This window comes from Gopherus evgoodei, chromosome 3 (genome assembly GCF_007399415.2).
Source record: "Gopherus evgoodei ecotype Sinaloan lineage chromosome 3, rGopEvg1_v1.p, whole genome shotgun sequence".
NCBI lineage: Eukaryota > Metazoa > Chordata > Testudines > Testudinidae > Gopherus > Gopherus evgoodei.
The window spans coordinates 51,434,445-51,460,702 of NC_044324.1; the positions used below are offsets into that span (position 1 = coordinate 51,434,445).

Genomic DNA, 26,258 nt, shown 5'->3' on the forward strand with positions numbered 1-26,258 from the left:
GGAATTGGGAGGACTAAATGGACAGTGCCCCTCTCTATCTGAAGCCTAGCAAGGTAGGTATGTGGATCCCATGAGAATTTAAAATGAAAAGTAAGGGAAAGGAGGCTCTACTGGACCTGGGCAGCATTAGATACAGTACCAGGCACTTAGGAGGATTTCCACTTCTGAGCCATGAAAGCAGAAATTGACTTTTCCTTTCCAGATTTAGCTAATATTCAGAAAGAGAATCTAGCACCTGCCTTCCATATTTGAACATCTCAAAATTCAGGAGTGCTCAAGCTGAATTTGGGGAGCTGTTACTTCATTTCTCCCAAATCAAATACACTGATCCACTGTAATTTGCTGTAGAAAAAGTAGGATAAAATTGAGCAAGAAATGCTTCCCAGTGGTTTTTAGGACAGAATTGCTATTTTCTGAAGCCGTTGCTTTGTTTTATTTGTTTAAAAGGAAGACAGTGATATTGCATTGGCAAATTCCCCATAGAAACAAAGAGTGGAACAAAAGAATAATAAAGGCACCTCAACTTTCCCTCATTTATGGAGGACAGTCTTATAATATGCATCCAGATATCCTACAATCACAGAAGCTGAAAATTGTTCCACTTTACTGCAGTTCTGTAACCATATGGGAACCAATCCTGTCTTTGTTCTGTGCACATCCAAAATTCCTGCTGAATGACCCGCCCTGGGAGCAAGTTACCAGTGACCCAGGGCTGGGGCAGAAGGAGGGTGCAGGTGGCAAGGGGGGGAGAGCCCAAGGATGTGGCAGCAGGGGGTGTGTGGGTGGGGGTGCACTGGGGGTGGGAAGCGGGGGGAGCCCAGAGCTGGGGCAGCATGGGGTGTGGGGGGGAAGAGCCCAGGGCTGGGGTGGCAAAGAGTGCAGGTTGGGCGGAGAGGCCAGGGCTGGGACAACAGCGTGGTGTGGGTGGCGGGAGGCCCAGAGCTGGGTCAGCAGGGGATGCAGGTGGGAAAGAGAGCCCAGGGCTGGGGCAGCAGGGAGGAGCAGGGGGGAGCCTAAGGCCGAGGTGGGGACAGTCAACATTTTTTTTGTCTGCAGTGGCAAAAAGCTTAGAGCCAGCCCTCTCTCTCTCTCTCTCTCTCTCTCTCTCACACACACACACACACACACACACCTACAATGCACTCAACATAAACACAAATGTGTAGTTTATGTATTGTTACACACACAAAAAGTTTTTTAAGGGATAGCATTAAGTGGGAAACAGTATCAATGGATATGTTTATATATAAATGAATGTTTGCATATATGTTAAAAACAACGCACAGTACATATTTATTTTTATGTTAAGTGCATTGTAATTGGAAACAATATCTTAGCACATTTATTTCTATACTTACTCTAAATTTGTCAAACAGCACATGAGTATTTGTCATCGAAACTCAAAGCTCTAATTGGAAAAATAAATTTGTTCAGGTGTGTATTCTAATTCCTGCCCGAACAGCCACATCCTCACATCCCCAGTGCCACGTATCTAATTGGAAAGGTCTCCCTCTTTCTCCAGTTGGGATTTTGTTGTTTTTTCAACTATCTGTACCTTTCTAGTGTGCTCTACGTACTTAAGAAAGAAATTTCTTTATTACAAAGTGTCTGTAGTAAAGAAATTCCTTTCCTAAGATGGTGTTCTTTGCTTTATTGCTATGTTATCTCTGAAGGATTTAGTTAGAAACCAGGGCTCCCACAGCCAGGTTGACTCTTAGGGAATGTATTTAAGCAGCTGGGGTGTCAGGAGAATTGAGGAACTGGCTTCAGGGTCTCAGGTGGCTAACCTGTGTCCCACTGCCTAAGAAGGGAGTCAGACATGGTCTTGCACCTGGGAGCATACCTGAAAGACCCAGAGCTAGGAACAGTGACCAGGCACTACCCAGGCCCAAGGGCTTAGAGGAAAGTTGGGCTCATGATTTGAGTCCGTTTACAATGCACTGGTGACTGTCCAGAAGAGAAGACTGGGCCAGGTTGTAAGACCCTCTTTCCCCCTCCCCCTATTTTCAACATTAAAAAAGATAAAAAGCTTTAAGAAAATGGATACATCTGTAAAAAAAACAAACAAAAACAATTATCCTTAAGCATGTTTTCTTTTTGTTTCTTTGTTTTTGGTCTCACCTTCCACTGGTTTATTCATTTCTTTTTTCTTTCCTTTTTCTCTCTTTCGTTATCTTTTTGCCACTGTCCTATCCTCCTGTTTTCTAACCTCCTTTGCTCCTGCCTATCATACCGTATACTTTGATTCACTCCAAACTTCCTACCTTGCCCTGGTTTTCTCTGCTGCTGTCACATCTTGGTTACCAGTCTTCCTTGTTCCCACAGTCTCTCTCCTTCCTCTGACTATGATTTTTCCAAACCTCTCTTTGCTCAAAATCCCATCCTCTCCCCTAGCTCTATCTTTCTCGGAACAATTTTCTCTCCTTTCTCTTCACCCTCCTCATTTAGCCTCACCATAACTTTCTTCATATCTGTGCCAGCCTTTCTCCCATCAGAGTACTCAAGGGTGGAAATCCAGGCTAAGATTTATAAGCTAGCAGCTGTCTTAGCTGAGTGATAAAATGAAGGATCCAGGCTCTTCAAATTTAGCCTTTCCTGATGCCTCTCCTGACTGCACTAGGTCTCTGCTGAGCGTGATTCAGGTGGCCCAGTCTGCATTCCCTACTACTGTCATCATTCAGCACACACTAAGTGCACAAGCCTGATTTCCCTCACAGTTTCACACATTTAGCATGGGCTATTCAGAAATCCATGCCCGGTTCTCTATTTTCATCCCGTCATTGATGCACTTTGGGCTGGAGTCACTCTTTTATTCCATCACTTCCATTACTCGTTTTAAACATGCTCTGTTTTGATATACAACACACAATATATTCCACTGAATAAATATATCCAATTTAGATGTTTTATACAATGAATTTAAAGGATGTTTCCACAGAAAAAAATTGGACCATTAAAATGCATTATATTGTACCAAATTACGTTTCAAAAAAATACCCAACAATTTCCAAGATATGATATATTCTCCATGGCTCTCAATTAAATCCCTCTAGGCACCTGCCCAGATGTTAACTAAATTGTGTCTGCCATAGCAGCTTAGCAGCTGCTCAATGCATGGCAGCCAGCCATTCCTTCCTCTGAATCCTACTTCTCAGCCAATTCTCTTTGTTCATTTATTTTTTTTAAAAGATACCCCAAAATAACTGTGCCTGAGGCCTAGACTTTAATGGGGCCCTGCATTTACCTACTTTGCACATAAAGTAAAAAAAATCAGCAGAGACTATTCAAAAAGAAGGGAAATAAGTCATCTGTCTCTCCCAAGAAGTGAAGGAGTGAAGAAAAATCCAGGATCACGACACTTATTATGTTAGCTCAAAATGACAGCATAGCTAGTTTAAGTATTTTATTGGAACATGGGGTTACCCATTAAATACCATCTGAAAAATAAGACAGATTGAATGTTTAAAAAAATATTTTTGTAGGGCAGATAAAGTAATTGAGTAAATAGGATATGGACATATTTAAAAATAATCATGTATACTTTTTAGAGTAATAATCTGTAATGTTGCTCTCACTTAAACATATCTTTTAAAGAAAGTAGATTGTTGTGTTACTCCCATAAAAAAAATCTTTCCTGAGTATAGTACATCTTTTCTTGTGGCTCTATACAGTATCTGCCTTCAAGGCTCTGTGAAGATCCTTTCTATTTAGCTATGCCTTTCTAATAATTTTGCTCTCATTTTTTTTCATCAGCTTTTCCATTTCAATATTTTTGGCTACTGGGGTACATTTTATTTTAATTATTAACTTTAAAATTGTACAGCCTCTCAGATGACTTCAATGACAATATAAATTAAATAAGAATATGAGTCACTATTTTGTTGGGTAAAAGATGAACAACTTCAAATCTAAAAAGTGTTTTTGTTTTGAGGCAAGACTTGAGTAGGGGGATGTCAAAATCTATGGACTAATTGATTCAGATATTAAGGAGACGGACAGTGCAAACGATTGTGTAACGTGGCATCAAATCACTAAACCCTGGACCTAGAACAGTGGAGCAGCGGTGAGCCACCCATCCACTCACAAGGGCACTAGGATCCATGCAGCACTGACCTGCCCCAAGTCCTGGAGGCTTGGGGAAGAAAGATAGTCCAGGGAGGAAAGATATGGCCTTGGGAAGAAAGATATTCCAGCTAGCACTAGGGGCAAAAGAAAGCAAAGATGGCCAGAACAAGTACAAGGAACGGTCTTAGCAGGTTCTACTGCAGAGACTGGTGGACGCTGATGATGTCATCAGGTTGCTTTCTACAGTTTTGAATCTGAGAATTCTCTTCCCTGTGTTGACTCGAACTCCCCCCTGCATCCTCCCCCCTGCATCCATGTTTGCTCCAACTCCCCCCTGCATCCTCCCCCCTGCATCCATGTTTGCTCCAACTCCCTCCCTGCATCCTTCCTCACACTATCTACACTTCAGCCTTTCCCCTCCTGCCCTTCATATAGTCCTCCTCATTTCCCTCTCCTGTCCAGTCCCTCTCTCAATACCCCCCTTTCAATCTCCCCTTCTCCCTTCTTTTTTTCTCCACTAGCTAATATCTTTTTCCTAAACAAAACCCCATCTAAATTTAAAAGTAAAATAACAATGTGGCACTAACATGATGTTTCCTACCACTACATTGATCACTTTCTTTATATGATTTCAGTCATTTCCCTACCCCTTTATCTGTCTTGTCTATTTAGACTGTAAGCTCTTTGGGACAGGGACTGGCAACTACTCTATGTTAGTACAATAACTAGCACAATGGGGCCTCCTCCTCAGCTAGTTACTTCAAAGCGTTGTCATAAAAATAATAAATAATTTTAATGTTTAAAATGTTGAATTTCATTTCTTTAAAAGTTTAAACCCAATGTCGTTTAATTTCCTGTTTCCATCTGCATATTTTGCATGTCAAAAGGGAGAAAATGTTGGTCATTTTAATTGCTTTGCATTTCTCCAGGCAATTCATTTACTAATGCTGGAATGCTATTTTAATTGTGTTGTTTCTTTGTAGTTCATTTGCATTCCATAAAAGGTACAATAATGTGCACTTCTCCTGTATGTTTAATTTGAGATTGCCATATATTTTAGTAATTTGAGGTAATTCGGGCTAATTTCTATGGATTTTTTAGTTGCCGAGTTTTTACAATATTGAGTTTAAATGTCAAAAGAAGGAAACAGTATATGCTTCTCATCCTAAATCTCTCTCACTGTCTCTGCCTCGCATGCACACGCACACACACATACACATAAAACATGTATGCACCTATACAGGTTTACAGAACAGTTGCATGATGGCACCACTCAGAAAAAAAATAAAAATAAATTGAAAGCATAATTCACAGTGGTTTATTCACAATTTAGGAATATGGGAATTGATATACTGAACCAGACCATTGGTCCACAGTTCACCTTTTTGTTTCTGATAGTGGTCAGCATTAGCTACCTCAGAGGAAATTCCAAGAGATTGTAGTAGGAAGTAATATAATCTATCCCTATAAAGCAGGGGGCAGCAACCTTTCAGACATGGTGTGCTGAGTCCTCATTTATTCACTTTAATTTAAGGTTTTGCGTGCCAGTAATAAATTTTAATGTTTTTAGATCTCTTTCTATAAGTCTATAATATAAAACTAAACTATTGTTGTGTGTAAAGTAAATAAGTTTTTTAAAATGTTTAAGAAGCTTCATTTAAAATTAAATTAAAACGCAGAGCCCCCCGGACCAATGGCCAGAACCCGGGCAGTATGAGTGCCACTGAAAATCAGCTCGTGTGCCACCTTCGGCACATGTGCCATAGGTTTGCCTACCCCTGCTATAAAGTTTTCTTCTAATTCCCAATAGTCAGAGAGTGGGTTATGCCCTAAAGCATGATGATTGATCTCTTTTTCCAAAACTCTTAATGGCTCATTCACCTACTAGCTTCCTTAGGTATCTCTGAAATTCCTCACACTCTTTTCCAGTCCTGCCTAACCTCAGTAATTTGGGGTCCTCTGCAAATTTTTGTCATGTGACTGTTTGCTCACTTTTCCAGATCATTAATAAATATACTGAACATTGGTCCTATATGGAAATGCATTGAACCCACTGTAATCTTCTGCTATGATGAAAATTGACCATTTATTCCTATTTGTTTTCTGTATCTTACCCAGTTTCTTATCATGACTATACTTTACTTCTCACATAACTACTTAGGGTTATCTACACAGAGACACTCAAGAAAATTAGTCTGAACTAATAGTGTGAATTTAAAGTGGATTTGTTAAATAAAATAAAGGACACTTTAATTCAAAGTGCCTGTCCACACAGAGGTTTAATGAATCCATTTTAAATTCACTCCTTTAGTTAATCTGGATTAATTTTCCTGTGTGTCGCTGTGCAGACAAGTCCTTAGCTCCTTTAGTATAATCTTGTGTGGAGCTTGGTCAAAGGCCTTTTTGTGATTTCATCTTTCAGATGAAAGTTCTATTGTGGAACAATTGCTAAAGTTTATGCAGTACACATTCCACATGGGTACCAAGGAAACAGAAGCAGAACTTCAAGAAAGGAACACAAGCTTCCCTAAACAATTCAGCAACGGTTGCTGAGAATTGCTTTCATGAGTGTCCTTCATTAGCGAAACTTCCCATAACTTCAATGGCAGTACTGTCAAGCCCTTTATGGGCACGCGAATTTGCTGCTAAGAGGGTTCTAGAACTACAGCTGCTATTTTGACCAGAGTTGTCACTAGTGCAGCATATGATAAAGATGGCACTTTTAGGAAAAGCTACAGCATATGAATACAAATAAAAATAATAAGAGAGCAGCATGAGTTCTGACACTAAGATACCACTGTAAAGTTACCTTCACATCTTGGGAAAAGATAGTTCCAGTTCCTGTTGATCCCATGTTGGCAAGTGAGAACAGCATGACCTATTAAAACATACCCAGGATAGCACTCAAATGATATTGATTGACCCACGCTGTAATCCGAGTTGACTATATATCCATTTAGAAAAGGAGGAGGATCTGGGCAGTTTTGTAACTCGTAAGCTGGAAGAAAACAGAAATAAATATTAACCTAAAATAGATTATCTAATATTTTCTGGGATAGATTAAGACTAGATGCCTAGCATCTACAGCAATAAGGGGACTAACACAACGTGTCAATGGGAAAAGACGCATCCATTTGGATGATCTGGGAAGAAAAAAAATCTAGGAGTCAGGAAATATGACTCTTTCAAAGGGAAAGGGACTAGAAGGAACAGTTCATTCGAGGAGTTTGGGAAGGAAGCTCAAGGAACCTGTGTTGGGAGGCTGAGCAAAATAATCAGTGCAGGGCTTGCGTGTTTAAGGACCCCCATGCTTTTCCCCTTTAAGTCTTTGTACATGTGAAACATTTGTTCTGGGGTAACTGCATTAGGCATTTGCAGTTACCACATATGTAAAAGAAGGAAATTTCAGAGGATGCCTTTTTACTGTTTTGGCCCTTTCTTTAAGTAAGTTATATTAAATCCTTTGCTTGGGCATAGGCTAGGTAAGATCCAATAAGTATTTTGTAAGGCTCCCTAACTCTAGCTTGTTAATGATTTACAGCAGATAATTATAGATGAGGATACTATATTAATCCTGTATTTGCTTTCCATTTTATTTCTCTGCTCCAAACATAGCTTACTTTCTGGGTTCTAATGAGCTGATTAATTGGTACTGTGACAATATTTTTACCATAATACACAAAGGCATACAATTCTATATTTTTAGATTAAAGAGGCATAAAGGATTAACTAGTTTAATAAATTAACAATATATGTGTACACATAATTTAAAAAGAGTATGAGCAAACTAAGATCTATATTACCACTAGAAACAATTAAAATGCAGACACATGGCATTCCACGGCTTTACATAGCAAAAACTCTTAATAATATTAACAGCAAAATCTTACATCTCCAAAGTCTGCTTTTCTAATATTACTTTCAGATATACTCTAAAATAATGTTACTTCAAAAATTAAACATTACAGAACTCACAAAATACATTGAACCTATTCATATACAGGAAATAATATGCTTCACATTCACTGAGCAAAGGTACAGAAACTTAGGAAAAGAAGCACTGGGTATCAACACTGTGTGGCTTTAATTGGTCTTATTTACAGAATTAACAAACAGAGACTGATTTTTTTTTAATTGAGTGTCTAACATTTCCAATGAGATGAGGGTACTCAGCATCCATGAAATTCAAGCTACATACTGGTGCCACATTTGAAACTGTTGGTCTGATTCTACTTCTCCTTGCAAAGGTAGCACATGAGAGCACTGCTGCATATATAATTCCATCACCCAAGAAATCTGGGGCAAATTATTTGGATTATACAAGATTTCACTGAAGGACCCACATAATTCTGCATAATTTCCTTTGAATATCATTTTGGACCTGGTGAACTGGTGACAGAATTTCCTCACGGCTATGTGTGAAGCTTTAAAACCTTGATAATGCCTTAAATGGTATTTTAAAATAATTATGAAGCTTTTAATGCCCCTATTGATTTAGAAACTTACTCCATGCAGCACACAAAAAGACAAGAAAAATCTCTCAATCACTGAGCAGAGAATATAGAGAGAGAGAGAGAGAGTGTCTGACTTTTAAATGTATTCTCCTTTGAGATGGTTCAAACAGAACCAAGAAGACATTAGTGCTACTCAAACAAGTCTCACTTATTTATAAAAAACTGTCTAAGGTCCAGAACCTCCAAGATATTTAGACACTTAACTCTCACTGATTTGTTTGATTTAAATGGGAGTTATATGTAGGGTTGCCAACATTCTAACTGCAAAAACCCAAACACCCTTGCTCCATCCTGCCCCTGACCCAAGGCCCCGCACCTTCTCAGAGGTCCCACTCCACATTCACTCCATCCCCGCTCCCTTGCTCTCCCTTATTCTCACTCACTTTCACTGGAGTGAGGCAGGGAGTTGGGCGCGGGCTCTGGGGTGGGGCCAGAAATGAGGAGATCCAGCTTTGGGCTGGGACAGGGAGTTGGGGCCGTGGATGAGGAGTTTGGGATGCAGGAGGGGACTCCAGGCTGGGGTTCAGGGGTTCAGAGTGTGGGAGCGAGCTCAGGGCTGGGGAAAGGGTTGAGTTGCTGGAGGGGGTGTTGGTTCCAGCTATGGATGGAGATGAGGGGTTTGGGATGCAGGAGGGGGCTCAGGGATGGGGCAGAAATGCAGGAGGGGGGTGAGCTCCCGGAGGGAGTTTGGGTGTGGTAGGGGGCTCATAGTTGGGGTTGGGATGCGAGTTCCAGCCAAGCAGTGCTTACCTCAGGTGGCTCCCAGTCAGCGGCACAGTAGGGCTAATGCAGGCTCCATGTCTGCTCTGGCTCCACGTGGCTCCTGAAAGCCGCTGGCATGTCTGGCTCCTAGGTGCAGGGGAGGCCAGGCACTGCTCTTGCAGCTTCCATTGGCTGCAGTCTTGGTCAATGGGAGCTGCAGAGTCAGCACTTGGTAGAGCTTTGTTAATTGCCTTTGTGCCTAGGGGCCTCAGGGACATGCCGGCCACTTCCTGGAGCTACGTGAAGCCAGGGCAAGCAGAATCCCTGTCTTAGCCTTATTGCAGTACAAACCAGACTTTTAATGTCCCAGTTAGCAATGCTGACCAGAGCCACCAGGGTCAAACACCTTAGTTATGCGCCTAAATACACTTGAGGCTCTAGGCCAAATTGTCTTATAAGGCCTAGTCGCCAGATTTTTAACTGGTTAAATCAATGTAGCTCCACAACAGAGCTTTACCAATTCAATGTAGCTTAAAGTTTAAAGTATCAATTTAAAGTATGAAAGTAAATTAAAATCTGGCTCACTATAATACCATAAAGTGTAACATAACAAAAGGCCCATAATATTCTGTCAGAACATGTTTTTAGTTCAACAATTAATTCTCACAGTTATGGTAACAGAAGTAACTATTGTCATTTGTAAAGGGGTCTTTTATATAATCAGACAAGCAGTTTTAACTTTTTCTCTTGTGGGAAACACAAATATTTGACTGGGGAGGAAAGTAACAATACTCTGGATTGCCAATGACATTTGGGTGCCCTACTATACAGTACCTCACTCACAGCAAGACTTCCAGATTTAGAAGTGCTTTTTTTTTTAATGATGGAATATGTTAATACACCTGATGGAGCCTTTAACACCATGTAATTTGACACAAATTACCAGATTCCTATAACACTCTCCATATCATCCAATAAGAGGAGTTGCAGCACAGTTACCAATACAACTCAGATTTTGTGCAATCCTTTTTGTCTAATGGTGCACTTGCACTCAGAGACCTGATATGGCAATGAAAATCATTACACTGGCATTGTACTAGTAAGGAAATTCAGCCTATGAAAAACTACTTATTGTTAAGTAAGCTAAATATAATACTGTGGTGGTTTATATTTGTTTGAGTGGCAACTTTTTCATGTTATCTGCACCAATTATGTTGTATCGTGACTGCATCTATTAGAGCAGCAAACAATGATAACAGTTGTTTACACTTTAATGTAATTATCTACATTGTAATCATTATAGTCACGTGTTCATCAAAAATGTTGTGAGATTTCCACATTCCAGAAAGAAAAGGGATATTGTTTTTATTTTATCAAACTATATAAATAATCATTATTCACATGAGCAAAAAAATCCGCAAAATATTAATGATGAACTGTTGATGTCACCGAAGATGTGAATGCCGCTAACAATGAGGTAGGATCAGAGGATAAAATAGGGAAAGAACCAATTAAAATTACTTAGACAAATTAGATGTCTTCAAGTCACACATGGAGCTATCTGAGGAGAGATCTGAGCCATTAGCGATATTCTTCAAAAAGTCATGGAAGATGGGAGAGATTCCAGAGGACTGGAAAAGGGCAAATATAGTGCCAATCTACAAAAAGGGGAATAAGGACAATCTGGGGAATTATAGACCAGTCATCTTAATTTAGGCATCCAATAGCTTTCTTTGACAGGGTAACAAGCCTTGGAGGCAGGGTTGAGGCGGGAAAGAGGGGAAGCGGTAGATGTGTTATACTTTCACTTTTGGAACACTTTTGATACTGTCTCACATAACCACCTCATAAACAAAGCAGGGAAATACATTGTAGATGGAGCTACTATAAGGTGGATGACCATCTTGGAAAACCAATTCCAGAGAGTAGTTATCAGTGGTTCACAGTCAAACTGGAAGGGCATACTGATTGGAGTCCCACAGGAATCAGATCTGGTTCTAGTTCTGTAAAATATCTTCATTAATGGTTTAGATAATGACAGAGAGAATACACTTATAAAGTCTGTGGATGATGCCAAGCTAGGAGAGGTTGCAAGTACTTTGGAGGATAGGATTAAAGTTCAAAATGATCTGGAGAAATGATCTGAAGTAAATAAGATGACATTCAATAAAGACAAATGCAACTATCTCCACTTTGGAAGGAACATTCAGTTGCAGACATACAAAATGGGAAATGACAGCCTAGGAAGGACTACTGCGGAAAGGGATCTTGGGGTTATAATGGCTCAAAAGCTAAATATGAGTGAACAGTGTAACACAGTTGCAAAAAAAAAAAAAAAGCAAATAGCATTCTGGGATGCATTAGCAGGAGTTTTGTAAGCAAGAAACAAGAAGTAATTCTTCTGTTCTACTCCACTCTGATTAGGCCTCAACTGGAGTATTGTGTCCACTTTTGGGAGCTATATTTCAGGAAAGATGTGGACAAATTGGAGAAAGTCCAGAGAAGAACAAGAAAATCAGTTAAAGGTCTAGAAAATTTGACCTATGAAGGAAGATTGAAAAAACTGAGTTTGTTTAGTCTGGAGAAGAGAAGACTGAAGGAAGACATGATAACAGTTTTCAAGTACAGAAAAGTTTTTACAAGGAGGAGGAGGAAAACATTTCTCATTAACCTCTGCGGATAGGACAAGAAGCAATGAGCTTAAATTGCAGCAGTGGCAGTTTAGGTTGCACATTAGGAAAAACTTCATAACTGTCAGGGCAATTAAGCTGTGGAATAAATTGCCTAGGGAGGTTGTGAAATCTCCGTCATTGGAGATTTTTAATGGCAGGTTAGACAAACACCTGTTATGGATGGTCTAGATAATACTTAGTCCTGCCCTGAGTGCAAGGGACAGGACTTGAAGACCTCTCGAGTTCCCTTCCAGTCCTACAATTCCATGATTCTATGATTCCGTATAATGGTAAAATACTTTGGAAAAGAATATATAGTGAACGGAGCAAGAGCACCAGTAGAGAAGCTCCTTTTAGATATATCTCTTTATTAACAAATACATTAATTATATCTAATATTTAATATAGGGATTTATATCTTCAAAGCATTATAAAAACATTAGCCAATTAAACATTTTAATTAATATAATCTAACTAATGTAATTAATATATGCAGACAGGTTTTATCAATTGCAATTGAGATACAAAGATATATTTCAAATAATATATAAATAATATATTTTTATATTATATATTGTGTTTCTTCACCATATTTGTATGTTAATAAATAGTTCTATGGGGGGAAAAGGATAACAATTTTGCTAAAATGAAACATAGGATCTGTCAGACCCACAACATCTGCATATTCTGGATAAGGTAATACTACCTTCCTGTCTTTGATTACAGAGATTCAGAATGCCCTGCTCTTTCACAGAACATCCAATTTACAGTTAGATAATACTGCTGTCAAAATATAAGCTCAAAGAGTGATTATCCAAGTGTGTTTTACATTAACACTTGCCATAAAACTTAAATTGTTAAAAATGCAATAATAAAGGTGAAGTACACATTCTTGAATTGTTTTTTTTTTTCCCCCAAAGCTAGTCATTCTCTGGAGGACTTTATGACATATACATGTTCAACTTACTGTAGTTAATATTGACACAAACTAATCAAGGAAGTGACTTAAGCATGTGTTTAGGTGCTTTCCTGAATAGAGATGCACTTAAGCACATGCTTAATGTTGAGCACATAAAAGTGGTTTCCTGAATCAAGACCGTTATTAGGTATTTTTCTCAAAATTTCCTTTCTAGAATTGCTGATTATGATAAAGATTTGCATAAAGAGAGGATTCTTGTACACTGAGCTTACTCCTCTGCCATGATTTATTCAGTGATACCATAATCCGGTGTTTGTGACATCAAAAATCATGGAAGAGATTTTGCTAATGGAAACAATAGATTCTGATATTATTTGATAAATGAGGTTAAAGAAAGAGGCTAATAAGAAAGACAAACGGTTTCTATTTACATGTAACGTTAGCTTGGCAATAATTGAAATCCATTATGATTGGAAAGGAAATGCAAAAAAAATTTGAAAATTCCATTAGGATTTGGTAACATTTTGTTAAATATGCTTAAATCTATCAATGTATGTTAAACACCATCAATGTCCTTGTACAGGATTCAGGCATAAAGACAGTCCCTGCTGCAAGGAGCGTACAGTCAAAGAACAGTATGAAAAAATATTTATTAGTGCTAATTATCAAAGTATTCAAATTTGAAAAGCTGTTGGTTTCACAGACTAAGTGGATACCTGGTTTTAGGGCTGTCAGATCAAAAGATAACTGGGATAACAAGTACTGTAACTTTGTGAATCTATACAATTCTCCCAAGAGATGAAAATTGTGTGGGAAGAATGCTAGTGCATTGCTTGTAGGGTAAATTTGCTTCAATATATATATTTTTAAATAATTATTTATAGTTTGCAGGGTTGTTATGATAAGTTCTGGAGCCAACCCTTAAAAATTCAGTTCACGGTATTTAGAGCAATATTCTACATGGATGATCTATAGGACAGGGGAGCCACAAGCACATCTCAGGCAATTGTAGGAGCTCTTATCTGTCAATAACACTTTGCTGAGGGATACAGAAATCTGGGGGATCTTATTAAAAAAAAGACGATCTCAATATGGGGAAATGTTTCAGTTGTGTTGTTGTTGTTTTTAAAAAAATAACTAAACAGGTATTCAGATACTTCTTTAATTGAAGGAGTATTAGTTAAGTAAAATTTGTGAGGAATAGTGTATTTATTATATTACACTTCCAGAAGTTGAGAAGTATCATGCTTCTCACTAGATGACAGCAATCTTGAGAGTCATTCAAATGTGCAATAGCACCCAAAGATGAAGAGAAAATGGTTAAAAACATGGAAGAAAATGTAATGAGAAAACATGCAAGTGACATCTAGAATAAATCATATGGTTGGTTTATAAATCATGCAAGTGACTGTAAGTTACATGATGATTTGACAAATATAACATGATGTATAAGGCACTCAGGCAATTTGTATCAGTGCTTTGTACTTTTAATATAAATTTCTATATTATTCTCAGTTCTTTGATGTATGTAACAACTGCACCTGATTAAACAGAACCATTTGTTATTCTATCAACATTATAAAGTATTATGCCTAAATCCTGCTATATAAAGTTCTAATTTCCCTTTTTTCTCTTTTTTTAAACTAATATCTTTTTCAAGGACTTATTTTATTATTGAGCTTTAAAAATGATTTACAGCGTTACAGCAAAGAAACTGTAGTGAGAGCCTAAATTAAACAAAACAAATTAAAGGAATTGTGAGACAAAGATTCAATTTCATCTTCAGCCACATCTAAATATAAAATATCTGATTTTTAAAGTGATCTTATATCAACATTTGGTCTTCCCATGTGTAATTTGTATGTATTAGTTATAGAGAAGAGTACAAATTAGAAAAAGATTTTAATATTTAACTCTCTATTATCTTATATTCACAAGTTTCCTTAGTTACATTAATTTGGGTTAGAGACCTACTTTCTTAAATTTTTCAGAAAGTAATGTGTACATCTAAAACACTCCAAGCAGAAAATCATATTACCCTGGAACAATATATTAAAAGTGTGTTAGACATGATGAAATACTCAAAAATAAGAAAAGGACACAATTAAGTTTACCTATGCAACTTTATTCAGCTCCCTACTATAGTCTTGCCCAACATCACAGGGGAAGTCTATGGACAGCTGGGTATAGAACCCAGCCCTCCTGCTTCCCAGTTTAGTATCTAAAACACTGGAAGACATTATTTCCCTTTTGCAGTGTCTCTGGGGAGCAAAGTGAGGCCCAGCACAGAATCCAGATTGAGGTTCTTAGGTGAGTTTGAGAATCATGAGCTGTGTAACAGCAAAATAAGACAATACATTTCCATCAGTTCTTTTCCTCTATGGCACCTCTGCAAATATTTCTAGAGATGAAAGGAGATTTGAGGAATTTGAACCTTTCACGGTTTCTGGAATTTAGAAGGCCTATTATTTTCTGCTAGATAAGAGCCCATCATTTTCAGTCTGGTCAAACCATATTATGTATGTAGGTGAATGTGTTTGAGAAAGAGGGAGAATGCATTAGGTAAATCTTTTATGGCTGTTGCCTGGAACACTTTTGATCCTCAGGAGTAACAAGATGAGATCCCCACCCCATCTTTGGCTTCTTTATACCACATAAAAGGACTTTCCCAGACCTGAAAAAAGCTCTGTGTAAACTCAAAAGTTTGTCTCTCTCACTAACAGAAGTTGGTTCACCCACCTTGTCTCACTTTAGATCCCTGACACACTCTTCTCCACCTCCAGATTGTGGCTTACCCTACATCAACTATTCAGACCTCAGGATCCTTAATACTACTGTAGTGGGGTTTTGTTTGATTACTTTAAAAAAACAAACTCTTTTTAAATTGTATTATTATGAAAAGGCATCTAAATTCATAAATCTTCCCCCTCTGTCTTTTTGCCTTTCTGTAATTAGAAATGGCACTTTCTTTCATTCAGGGAGAGGGGCAGGGGGCAACACTTTGCTCTAATCCCAAGAGCTTTTATTGCATGGACAAATGTAATCAAGAGTACATTTGTGAGTTAAGAGTATCTGAAATTTCCCTTTCAGCCACTCCTTTAATATGCAGTACATAGTCTCAGACATTCCAATTAGTTGGTAAATGCCTTTATTGTCATAGACTCTTCGTTTGCCTGTATTTCTTGTCCTTTATGTAAGGGTATATCAATTTCATTTCATTCGGTCAGAACGGTCATATTTTTAATTTATACAACTTTCTGCCAGTGATACTGTATTATGGCAGCCATATCAACCAATAATATATCTGACCTCTGAAAAGACTTATAAATCAATGACATGGTTTATAAATCAGATGTACAATTTAACTTAAAAGTCACTAGTATGACAAAAATGAGCCACATAATTCATAGACAGTTTCATGATTTATTAATTAGGCATATAATTTATAAATCACAAATCAGTGCTTAGCAATCCAATTCTTGACTTATAATCAGTATTATAGGGTCTTTAGGTGAAAACCATTCACACAGTGGAGCTGGGAACATCACCTATAATTAAAGTGGCCTAACACTTTCCGTTATAGGACGGTTGTTTTCAATTGCTTATAAGGTTGCCAAACTTTAAACATTCAGTATGAGATCTTCCAATGCCAAGTGTGTTTCTCAGGCTTTTTTTTTTTGTGTGTGTGTGGGTAGGGGGTAATAAATTGTTCAGCTATTTCCAAGAATGAAGTTAGGGAAAAATACATTGTTTTGTGCATGTTAAAAAAAATATTATAAGCATTACACTGAAAAGTTGCAACATCCTTATGCATTACAGCAGGGACTTGAAATTTGGCAGAGGAATTGCTCTGATGTTAGGCATGTACATTGTACTGGCCGTGTAGAAGTCCACCCACATTTGGCCCCAGTATAAGCCCCTGAAAAATTTCAGTTTTCACATGGTCAGTAGAAGTTGTCATAGACTGGCAGCTAAAGTCTCTGAGGATTCCATCTATACTAAGCATGATCAACTCCCTCATATGTCCTATGTGACAACAAGACCACCCATGTGCCGTCCTCAAAAAAAACTTTTGCAAAACACTCTGTAACTCCTTGCATCAGAAACAGTCAGGTTTCTTGTCTTTAATTTCACCTTCCAAACTGTATGAAACAGTTTGAATTTGTTTTTCTAAGGAATCATAGACAATCAATATGAATATTTTTTTTCTTTACAAGTATTTAACCTTGGAGTAGGCCTTACTATTTGGCTAATATCCAGAAGGCAGGCAGGACCCCTCCCCCCTCTCTTAATAAGTGTCCAGGATGCAGGACTGGTGGAAATAAAAGGGAAGACTTTTTGTGCTGGCCCTATTCACATGATATGGAACAGAGTGACAAGGGGTCTGTCATATGGCAAGAAACAGTAATCACTGAATTAGAGTAATTAGTAAAAATGTGTTTACACCTGGGAAATGCCCACTAGGCAGAATGCAATCAGTCTAGAGGGCAGGCTGGGAAGGGCCATTAGAAAAAAATAATAAGCCTCAGAAATTTACCTCCCACCAGAGAGTCTTCCTGAAGACACTACAAACAGCCTCCAAGTCACCACTGCTATGACCCTACAGGGACATGTGACCAAGTCACCGGGTACTGCACTCCATCTTGGAATGCCAGTGTTTTTCCACTGACCAGGAACCAAGCCTAGAGACAAAGGGTTCCCGACATATGCAAATGTTATTTAAGGCAGGAGAGTAACATTATTGTGATTCTTCACTGAGTCCCTGTCATAAACAGATAGCTAAGGGTTAAAGTTCTTTTACCTGTAAAGGGTTAACACAGGGAACCAAACACCTGACCAGATGACCAATCAGGAAACAAGACTTTTTCAAATCTGGGTGGAGGGAAGTTTTGGGTGTGAGTTCTTTGTTTTTTGTCTTGGGTCTGTTTCTTTTCTCGTCTCTGAGAGTGATCTTTCTATCTCCTGGCTTTCTAATCTTCTGTTTCCAAGTTGTAAGTACAAGGATAGTAAGACAATAGGTTTATATTGTTTTCTTTTGTATTTACATGTGTGTAGTTGCTGGAATGTGTTAAATTGTATTTTTTTGGATAAGGCTGTTTATTCATTTTTTTTCTTAAGCAATTGACCCTGTATATTGTCACCTTATTACAGAGACCATTTTATGTCCTTTTTCATTCTTTTTATATAAAGCTTTCTTTTTAAGACCTGTTGGAGTTTTTCTTTAGTGGCGACTCCAGGGAATTGAGTCTGCAGCTCACCAGGGGATTGGTGGGAGGAAAAAGTCAGGGGGAAATATCTCTGTGTGTTAGATTTACTAAGCCTGACTTTGCATACCCTCTGGGTGAGGGGGAAGAGAGATTAGATCTCTCGGTACTTGTGTTTCAAGGACTGGAAGCAGGGAATCTCCTAGGGTCGTCCAGGGAGGGGAGCCTGGGAGGAAGTAACAAGGAAACAAGGGGAGGGAGTTATTTCCCTTTGTTGTAAGACTTAAGGCATCTGAGTCTGGGGGTCCCCCAGGGAAGGTTTTGGGGAGACCACAGTGAGTTAGGCACTGTATAATTCCTAGCTGGTGGCAGCAATTACCAGGTCCAAGCTGGTAACTAAGCTTGGAGGTTTTCATGCTAACACCCATATTTTGGACGCTAAGGTCCAGATCTGGGAAGAAATGTTATGACACTCCCCATGCAAAGAGACTCCTGGAAACACCTGAGTAACAAGAACTGAACTAAGGGAAGGGATGGACCCAGGCTAGAGGGATTACTAGCCTTTGAAAGGAATACTTGGGGTTTTAAGCTGCAAGCAAGTGCAGCATGCCCTTTATGAGCCTGCAGCCAGCTTATATCATCATTTAGGGTTAGAATTTGCTACTCATATCCAATCTCTTTCGTATTTTAAGTTTAGATTACATTTTTGTTTATTTGCTAGGTAGCCTGCTTTGATCTGTTTGCTATCCCTTATAATCACTTAAAATCTATCTTTTGTAATTAAAAAAATTGTTTTTGCTTAATCACAAACCAGTGTGTGGCAGTCATAACTTGGGGTAAAAAGCTGTTGTATATTTCCTCTCCACATTGAGGGAGAGGGTGAATTTCATGAGCTCCCTGTGCAGTGTAAGTCGGTATAATTTTTGGTTTACACTCGGGAAGTTCCTTAGCTGAAGCCTTCTCATTCAGAGCTGGTCATAGCATCTGTATGTTTCTGCAGATGTATGTGTGCTGGTGAAGGTGCAGACCAGAGCCTGAGAGAGGGCTTGGCAGGCTGGTCACAGCAGTACAGTGTAAAGGGAACCCAGGCTGGTGGGTCAGGTGGGCTCAGTGGTACCCCAGTTCCATGCAGCACCCAGCAGGGTGGGAGGACCTGTCCCAAAGAAAAATACCCCGTCCCTTCTCCAGAGACTGTGATGAAGACGTTAGCAGGGCACAATCATTCCCTAAAGGGCAACAATGTGGCTGCAGGAGTGTCATAAACAGATAGCTAAGGGGTAATGTCTCTCACACCTGGAAAGAAGTTCCTGAAACACCTGACCAGGGACCAATCAGGAAAACCAGACTTTTTTCAGATCTGGGTGGAGGGAACTTTGTGTGGGAGTCCTTTGTTCTTGTTCTTCTGCCTCTCGGCTATGAGAAGTGATTTCTGTTTCCTGCTTTCTAATCTTCTGTTTCCCAGTTGTAAGTACAAAAAGATCAGATAGGATTTATATGTTTTTTTGTATTTACATGTCTATAGTTGCTGGAGTGCTTTGAATTGTATTCTTTTTGAATAAGGCTGTTTATTCATATTTCTTTTAAGCAAATGACCCTGTATGTGTCACCTTAATACAGAGAGACCATTTTTATGTATTTTTCTTTCTTTTTATATAAAGCTTTCTTTTTAAGACCTGTTGGAGTTTTTCTTTAGTGGGGAACTCCAGGGAATTGAGTCTGTACTCACCAATGAATTGGTGGGAGGAAGAAGTCAGGGGGAAATCTGTGTGTGTTAGATTTACTAGCCTGACTTTGCTTTCCCTCTGGGTGAGGGGGAAAGAGAAATTAGCTCTTGGTAATTTTGTTCTCCAGGACTGGGAACGGGGAGGGTGGAGTCCCTCTGTTTAGATTCACGGAGCTTGCTTCTGTGTATCTCTCCAGGAACACATGGACGGGGGAAGGGAAAAGGTTTATTTCCCTTTGTTGTGAGACTCAAGGGAGTTGGGTCTTGGGGTCCCCAGGGAAGGTTTTTGGGAGGACCAGAGTGCCCCAAAACACTCTAATTTTTTGGGTGGTGGCAGCTTTACCAGGTCCAAGCTGGTAACTAAGCTTGGAGGTTTTCATGCTAACCCCCATATTTTGGACGCTAAGGTCCAAATCTGGGATTAGGTTATGACAAGGAGACACTGTCTTTAAAAGGGTAGCTTATCCCCATAAGCAAACCAGTAAGAACTGTGAACAATGTAAGGGAAATGAGAATGGTGCCATCACAAATGATCCCCTCAACCACCCCTGACCCTTGTGAGATATTCTCGTCTCTCAGAGCTACAGGCCTGGCACATTGTCACCTCAATCCAGTGGCTGACTGAGTTTCTTGGAGCGGAAAGAACCTACTAAGGATTCTCCCAGTAGGAGTCATATCACTTGCCTGGGCAGGAAATTTCTGTGAAGTCTTTGCCGGCATCACAGAAAGGACACGCAACTCATGAGTCACATTAACTCTGAGCTGCTCTAGGTTCTGCATCTGTAAGCATAAGCCTAATGGGAAGAAATTGTCCTCAAGTAAATTGCACTCCATTTTGCTTATTTGCTTTATACTCCCATTTTGCTAGCTCTGAATTAGTAAGAAGAAATTGTAGCCTTGAATTAGAAAGAAGAAATTGTTCTGAGTTTATTTTTTGCTGATTGCACTAATGATTTTAATGTTAGAAGGATAGAAGTTATGGCTGTAATTGCCTTATTACTGTTTGGTATGTGAGTGAAAAATATATGGTAATTATCTGAGAAAAGACAGCTGGGCTGGATGGTTAAGAGGGGAGTGGAGGAGTCAAGAGGCGCCAACTTTCACTTGGATGGCAGATTGATGACCCTAAAGCAAAAGCTATGCCCCCAAGGACAAAATAAAGAGCAGAGCCAGAGAAACGAGATACAAAACAGCTATGGATACTCCCAGTTAATAGCCTGGTTGGGTGCACCCTTGACTAACAGCTCCAGTGTGCCATAGACTTCTATGGTAACTTATTTCTATAAAAGAAGGATGTATTGCCATGGGATTTTGGGTTCGTTCTGCATCAACATCAGAGCTGAGCCAAGCTCCTCATTCCTCGTGTACAGTTTCAGCTGGCCACTGGAACTGACTGAGCAACAATAAGGATTGGTAAATATAAGATCCAGCTGCAGAAACATTTGCGGGGGGGGGGGGGTGAGAGAGAGAGAGAGAATGGAAGCATATGCTGATTTTAATGTTTAAACTGTACTCTTGATAAACGTGGTGTATTGCCTTATTCCCTTTAAAAAGATTCCATGTGCTTCTTATAAGCATTACACATCCACATGGAAAAGAGCCTGGAGCCCATGCTAGCCACCTAAGAACCAAAGAGAAACAAGAACATCCCTAAAAAGGTCTGCAATTCAAGCAAACCAACTAAACTGTCTGACTCTCTCAGCCCCTGATCCACAGGGCACTTCAAGGCAGCTGACTGAGAAGGACTCTCTGACTTTAAAAGGACATCTCATCCCCGTGAAGATCCTGTATGGGAGAGAAAATATGCTCCTCTCACAGATGAAGGGCTGTTAGATTAGGGAAAGTGCTATCCCCATCTCCACGTCCGAAGATCATGATAAGAGTCATAGAAAAGGAGATGATCAATTTTTAAAGGGCCACTCATCCCCAAAAGGCAACATGCATGGGCATAGTTAGGGAGGGGTGCAGAGCGGCATTACTCCACGCAAAGAGAGGCAAGGTATGTGGGAGCACATGGAGACACAGTGATTATTATTAATCTCTTGGTGTTATTTCTATATGCCTGTTTCTTAAAAAAGAAAAGATATAATATTTGCTGGCATTACAAGCTCTACATAGTTTTTTGGTACAGAAATCTGTCCTGATTACATCCATCTCTAGTTTGACCTCCCCATCTGGCCCTCACATATTTGCCTGAATGAGAACTGTTGTGTTTGTTGGGTGGTATATTTCTATGTGGAGAAGGTCCTAGTATTTTTTGTTTGTTCCATTATTTGATGCCCCAGCTTTATATTTTTAAAAATCATACATTTCTATTAATATCATAGTGTTATTTCTCCTTAAGGCTCTATGTTGCGTTGCTGTTTTAATAACATAGATCACGAAAATACTATCATAAGTACACCAAGTTATTTTCAAACAAGAGTTCTGAAAAGGCTGACGTTACTATTTTTTCTTGGGACTTAGCTGATCATTCCGTTTTGAGATAATGTGATACACAATTAAATTCTGCAGCTTAAGCAAAACTATGGCTGTGATTACAGGGTCCTCAATTTTTTTTTATCACATTCAGGTAGTGACTATCTGTATTTTACCAGCTGCAAAACACAACATAGTTTGAAATATCTCCTTTCCATGAACAGTCTGACTATTTAATGGATTTTATTTGTTATTATTACTTATTATTATTATCGTTCCCTTTGACAAAAACATTACACTCGAGATTTACCTAGAGACAATATATATAATTCTATTGATAATATCTGTATCATACACCACTAATAATGCAATTTTCCTACAATTCATGGAAAGATAATTTTGTGAACTGGTGAAATGGAATAAAAAATCTCAGCTGTGTCATATGATGCAACCTTGTGTTTGTTCATTTAAATTTTGCTCCCGTGTCTGTCTATGGTTCAGGAAGTTCTCTTTAAGTATGAGTAGAACTGACAGCAATAGTTAAGGTTGCCTAGGTTCTCCCCCTGCATGCCAGGAGCTCTGTATGCCCTCCATGCCTCAAGCTAGGGTTCCCTATTCTCTTTCCATGCCAGGGCCTCTGTGTGACCCTCCATGCCCCTTTATGCCCTCTTCAGTCTCCCACCTCCGTCTCAACTTCCACTCCATAACAGGGTCACCAATTCTTATCCTACAAAAAATTCTTTGTGACCCCTCCTTCCCTTCAAAGCTAGAAGCTGTGTGTGACCACTCGCCCACCAGGCTCCTCTATACCAAGAACCCCATTCTCCCTCCCATGCCAGGGGCTGTGTGTGCATTCCTTCTTCCTCATTCCCATTCCACCCACCATTTCTACTCTTTTTCTTTCTTTCTCTTTCAGTATGTCAATATTTTTAAATTCTACTGAGAGGCTGGGCAGAGCTAAAATAAGGAGCATTGTTATGCTGGAATGCAGGGTCAGTGCTACCATTAAAGTGAACTAGGCGGTTGCCTAGGGCACCAACATTTGGGGGCGCCAAAAAGCGGTGCCCCTAATTTTTTTTTTTTACAGCGTTCCTCCCTGAGTGTGCAGTCACTGCTCCACTTCTCCGGTCTCCCAGGCTTGCAGCACCAATCAGCTGTTTGATGCCGTAAGCCTGGGAGGGGAGGAAAATTACAGCAAGGGCAGCGTGCTCAGGGAGGAAACGGAGCAGAGGTGAGATGAGGTGGGGAGGTGCCGCACGGCTCCCCGGGGGGGGAAGCTGCCGCGGGGGGTGAGCTGCCGCAGGGCTGGGGGGGGGGGGCGCAAGGTGGAAGTTTCGCCTAGGGTGCGAAACTTCCTTGCACTGGCTCTGCTGGAATGTAGTATTGACTGCCATCAACCAGTTCTCTGATCTATAGTAAATTACAGAGATGGTTGAACTGCAAGCTTGCTACCCAGATGCCAGTGGCTCAGAACATCACCCATATCTCCCCTCCAGTTTTCCCCATTTTCACCCACATCAGTAGGAAAACTCCATTGATGCTTTGAACATTCCCTGAAATTTTGTAACTGATTCTCTGTTACATCCAAACATCTAAACAAAGAAATACCATCAAGTTGAATGTAAGGGCCTCACACACTCAGCCAATTAAACCTTTCTTTACATCACTTGCCACCACATGAAACAATCTGTCACAGCAAAAACAGCTTTCACACATCAGAAATATTTTGTTTCGTATTAAAAATTGTATTCACAGAACATTTTCAAGACTCATAGACTCATAGGTCAGAAGGGACCAATATGATCATCTAGTCTGACCTCCTGCGCAAGGCAGGCCACAGAACCCCACCCATCCAATTTTATAACAACCCCTAACCCAGGACCGAGTTATTGAAATCCTCAAAATTGGTTTGAAGACCTCAAGCTGCAAGAGAATCCACCAGCAAGGCGACCCGTGCCCCACGCTGCAGGGGAAGTGAAAAAACCTCCAGGGCCCCTGCCAATCCTCCCTGGAGGAAAATTCCTTCCCGACCCCAACTAAAGAGTAACTAGTCCTTTTCTACTTTATTGCAAATAAATTACAAACACTTTAGGAGTCAATTTCCATTTTTATTCTGTCAGTTTCTAACTGAATAGATTGTCTTGTTTTCCTGATTGAATTAGCAATTGGCCACGATAATTTTTGACAAGACAAACATAACCATGTTTCACAGGTATAGCTTCAGGAATTAGTCATCTCCACATTTTACATGCTATTTATAACAGTAAGAATGATTGAATGGCAGGGCATCTGAATAAATAGCCTTTGTTAAGAAAGTTGCTTTGGTTTCCTTCTTTTTTTAATATCAGTGGAAATATATAAGTTCATGTTTAAAAATAGCTGTACATTTTGAGAAGAAAATAATTCCAAAATTTAGTTTTTAGTTGTTACATTTAAATATCCAAATCCCAGCTAATTTAACTAAACTTTGTTCCTGAGCCACAATTCTCTAGTTTAGTCACCTATTAGCCAATTTTTACCAAATTACCACCACTTCATTGGACCATCTCATTTTTTTCTAAATTCTTCATGTAATCATTTACAAACTGTTACTTCGAAAAGCCTCTAGTGCATAGAAACAAGATTTCCTTCGATAGACCACTGAAATCATCTTCACAAAGAACATATAATCACTAGGAACTATCTTGCTCTTTTCTTACCTGCTTTAAAATATCCTTCTTATAGGGCCTCTACCTCATCAGATTTTTAATGTTTTCTAATATGTTCCTTAATTAATTTTAGGATTAACTCTCTCCTACTCTCTCCAGTAGTTAAGGTGAGTCAAAACAGGAGTGGCGCTCACAATTTCTTGTGTCAGTCATGATTCTACTTTACGTCACTGAGTCATAGATTTATAGCTTCTAAGACCAGAAGGGACAATTGTGATGAACTAGTCTGACCTCTGTATAGCACAGGCATAGAACTCGCACAAAATAATTCCTAGAGCATATCTTTTAGAAAAATATCCAATCACGATTTTAAAATTGTCAGGGATGGAGAATGCACTACAACCTTTGTAAATTGGTTCACCATTAAAAATGTACTCCTCATTTCCTGTCAGAATTTTGCTATCTTCAACTTCCAGCCATTGGATCATGTTATAAAACTTTCTCTGCAAGACTGAAGAGCCCATTTTTAAAGAGTTGTTCCCCATGCAGGTACTTATAGACTGTAATCAAGTCACCCATGAATCTTCTCTTCGTTAAGCTATATTGATTGAGCTTCTTGAGTTTATCACTATAAGACATGCTTTCTCATCCTTTAATCATTTTTTCTCTGAACCCTCTCCACTGATCAACATCCTCCTTGAATTGTGGGCACCAGAACTGGACACAGTACTCCAGCAGTGTTAGCACCAGTGTCAAATAGAGAAGTAAAATAACTTCTCTACTCTTATTTGAGATTCTCCTGTTTATGCATCCTAGGATCACAATCTTTTTGGCCACAGCTTCTTGCTGGGAGCTCAGGTTCAACTGATTATATATGATGACCCCAAATATTTTTCAGCTACAGGATGGAGTCTCCAACACTATAAGCAAAGTGTACAGTCTTTGTTCCTAGAGGTATGCATTTACATTTGACACTATTAAAACACATACTGTTTGCTTGCACCCAATTTACCAAGCCACCTAGAGCTCTCTGAATCAGTGATCTGTCCTCTTGATTAATTACCATTCCCCATTCAAAAATATGAATATGAACTCTCACTCAGTACCTTACTAATAAATCACAATGCAGTTAATAAAATGACCCACAAATTTCGTTGTGTGAATTATATGGTATGTGAAATTTTGAGATTCAACTTTACTAGGTACAACTGTCAACATGTTGTGCAGTATTACGATTTTACAATGTTTGTTATGAAATATCAATAACACTCTTTCTTGTATTCTGCCAGAACTCTAAACAGGAGCAACAGGATAGGCAGATGATGATTTGTTTAAATGCCAACAAAGACAAAAGAAAACCACATTTTCCATCAGGGACACGAAAGAGATAAAG

General features: G+C 39.2%; 1 protein-coding gene across 2 annotated transcripts in view; it reads right to left on the reverse strand.

The window, feature by feature from the left end:
* CSMD1 (CUB and Sushi multiple domains 1) overlaps window positions 1–26,258 on the reverse strand; it is a 2,060,432-nt gene that overhangs the window by 259,036 nt on the left and 1,775,138 nt on the right. For both annotated transcript variants that reach the window (XM_030555566.1, XM_030555565.1), the window contains exon 42: window positions 6,875–7,063. In XM_030555566.1, coding sequence (XP_030411426.1) covers window positions 6,875–7,063 — 189 coding nt within the window. The remainder of the gene's footprint in view (window positions 1–6,874; window positions 7,064–26,258) is intronic.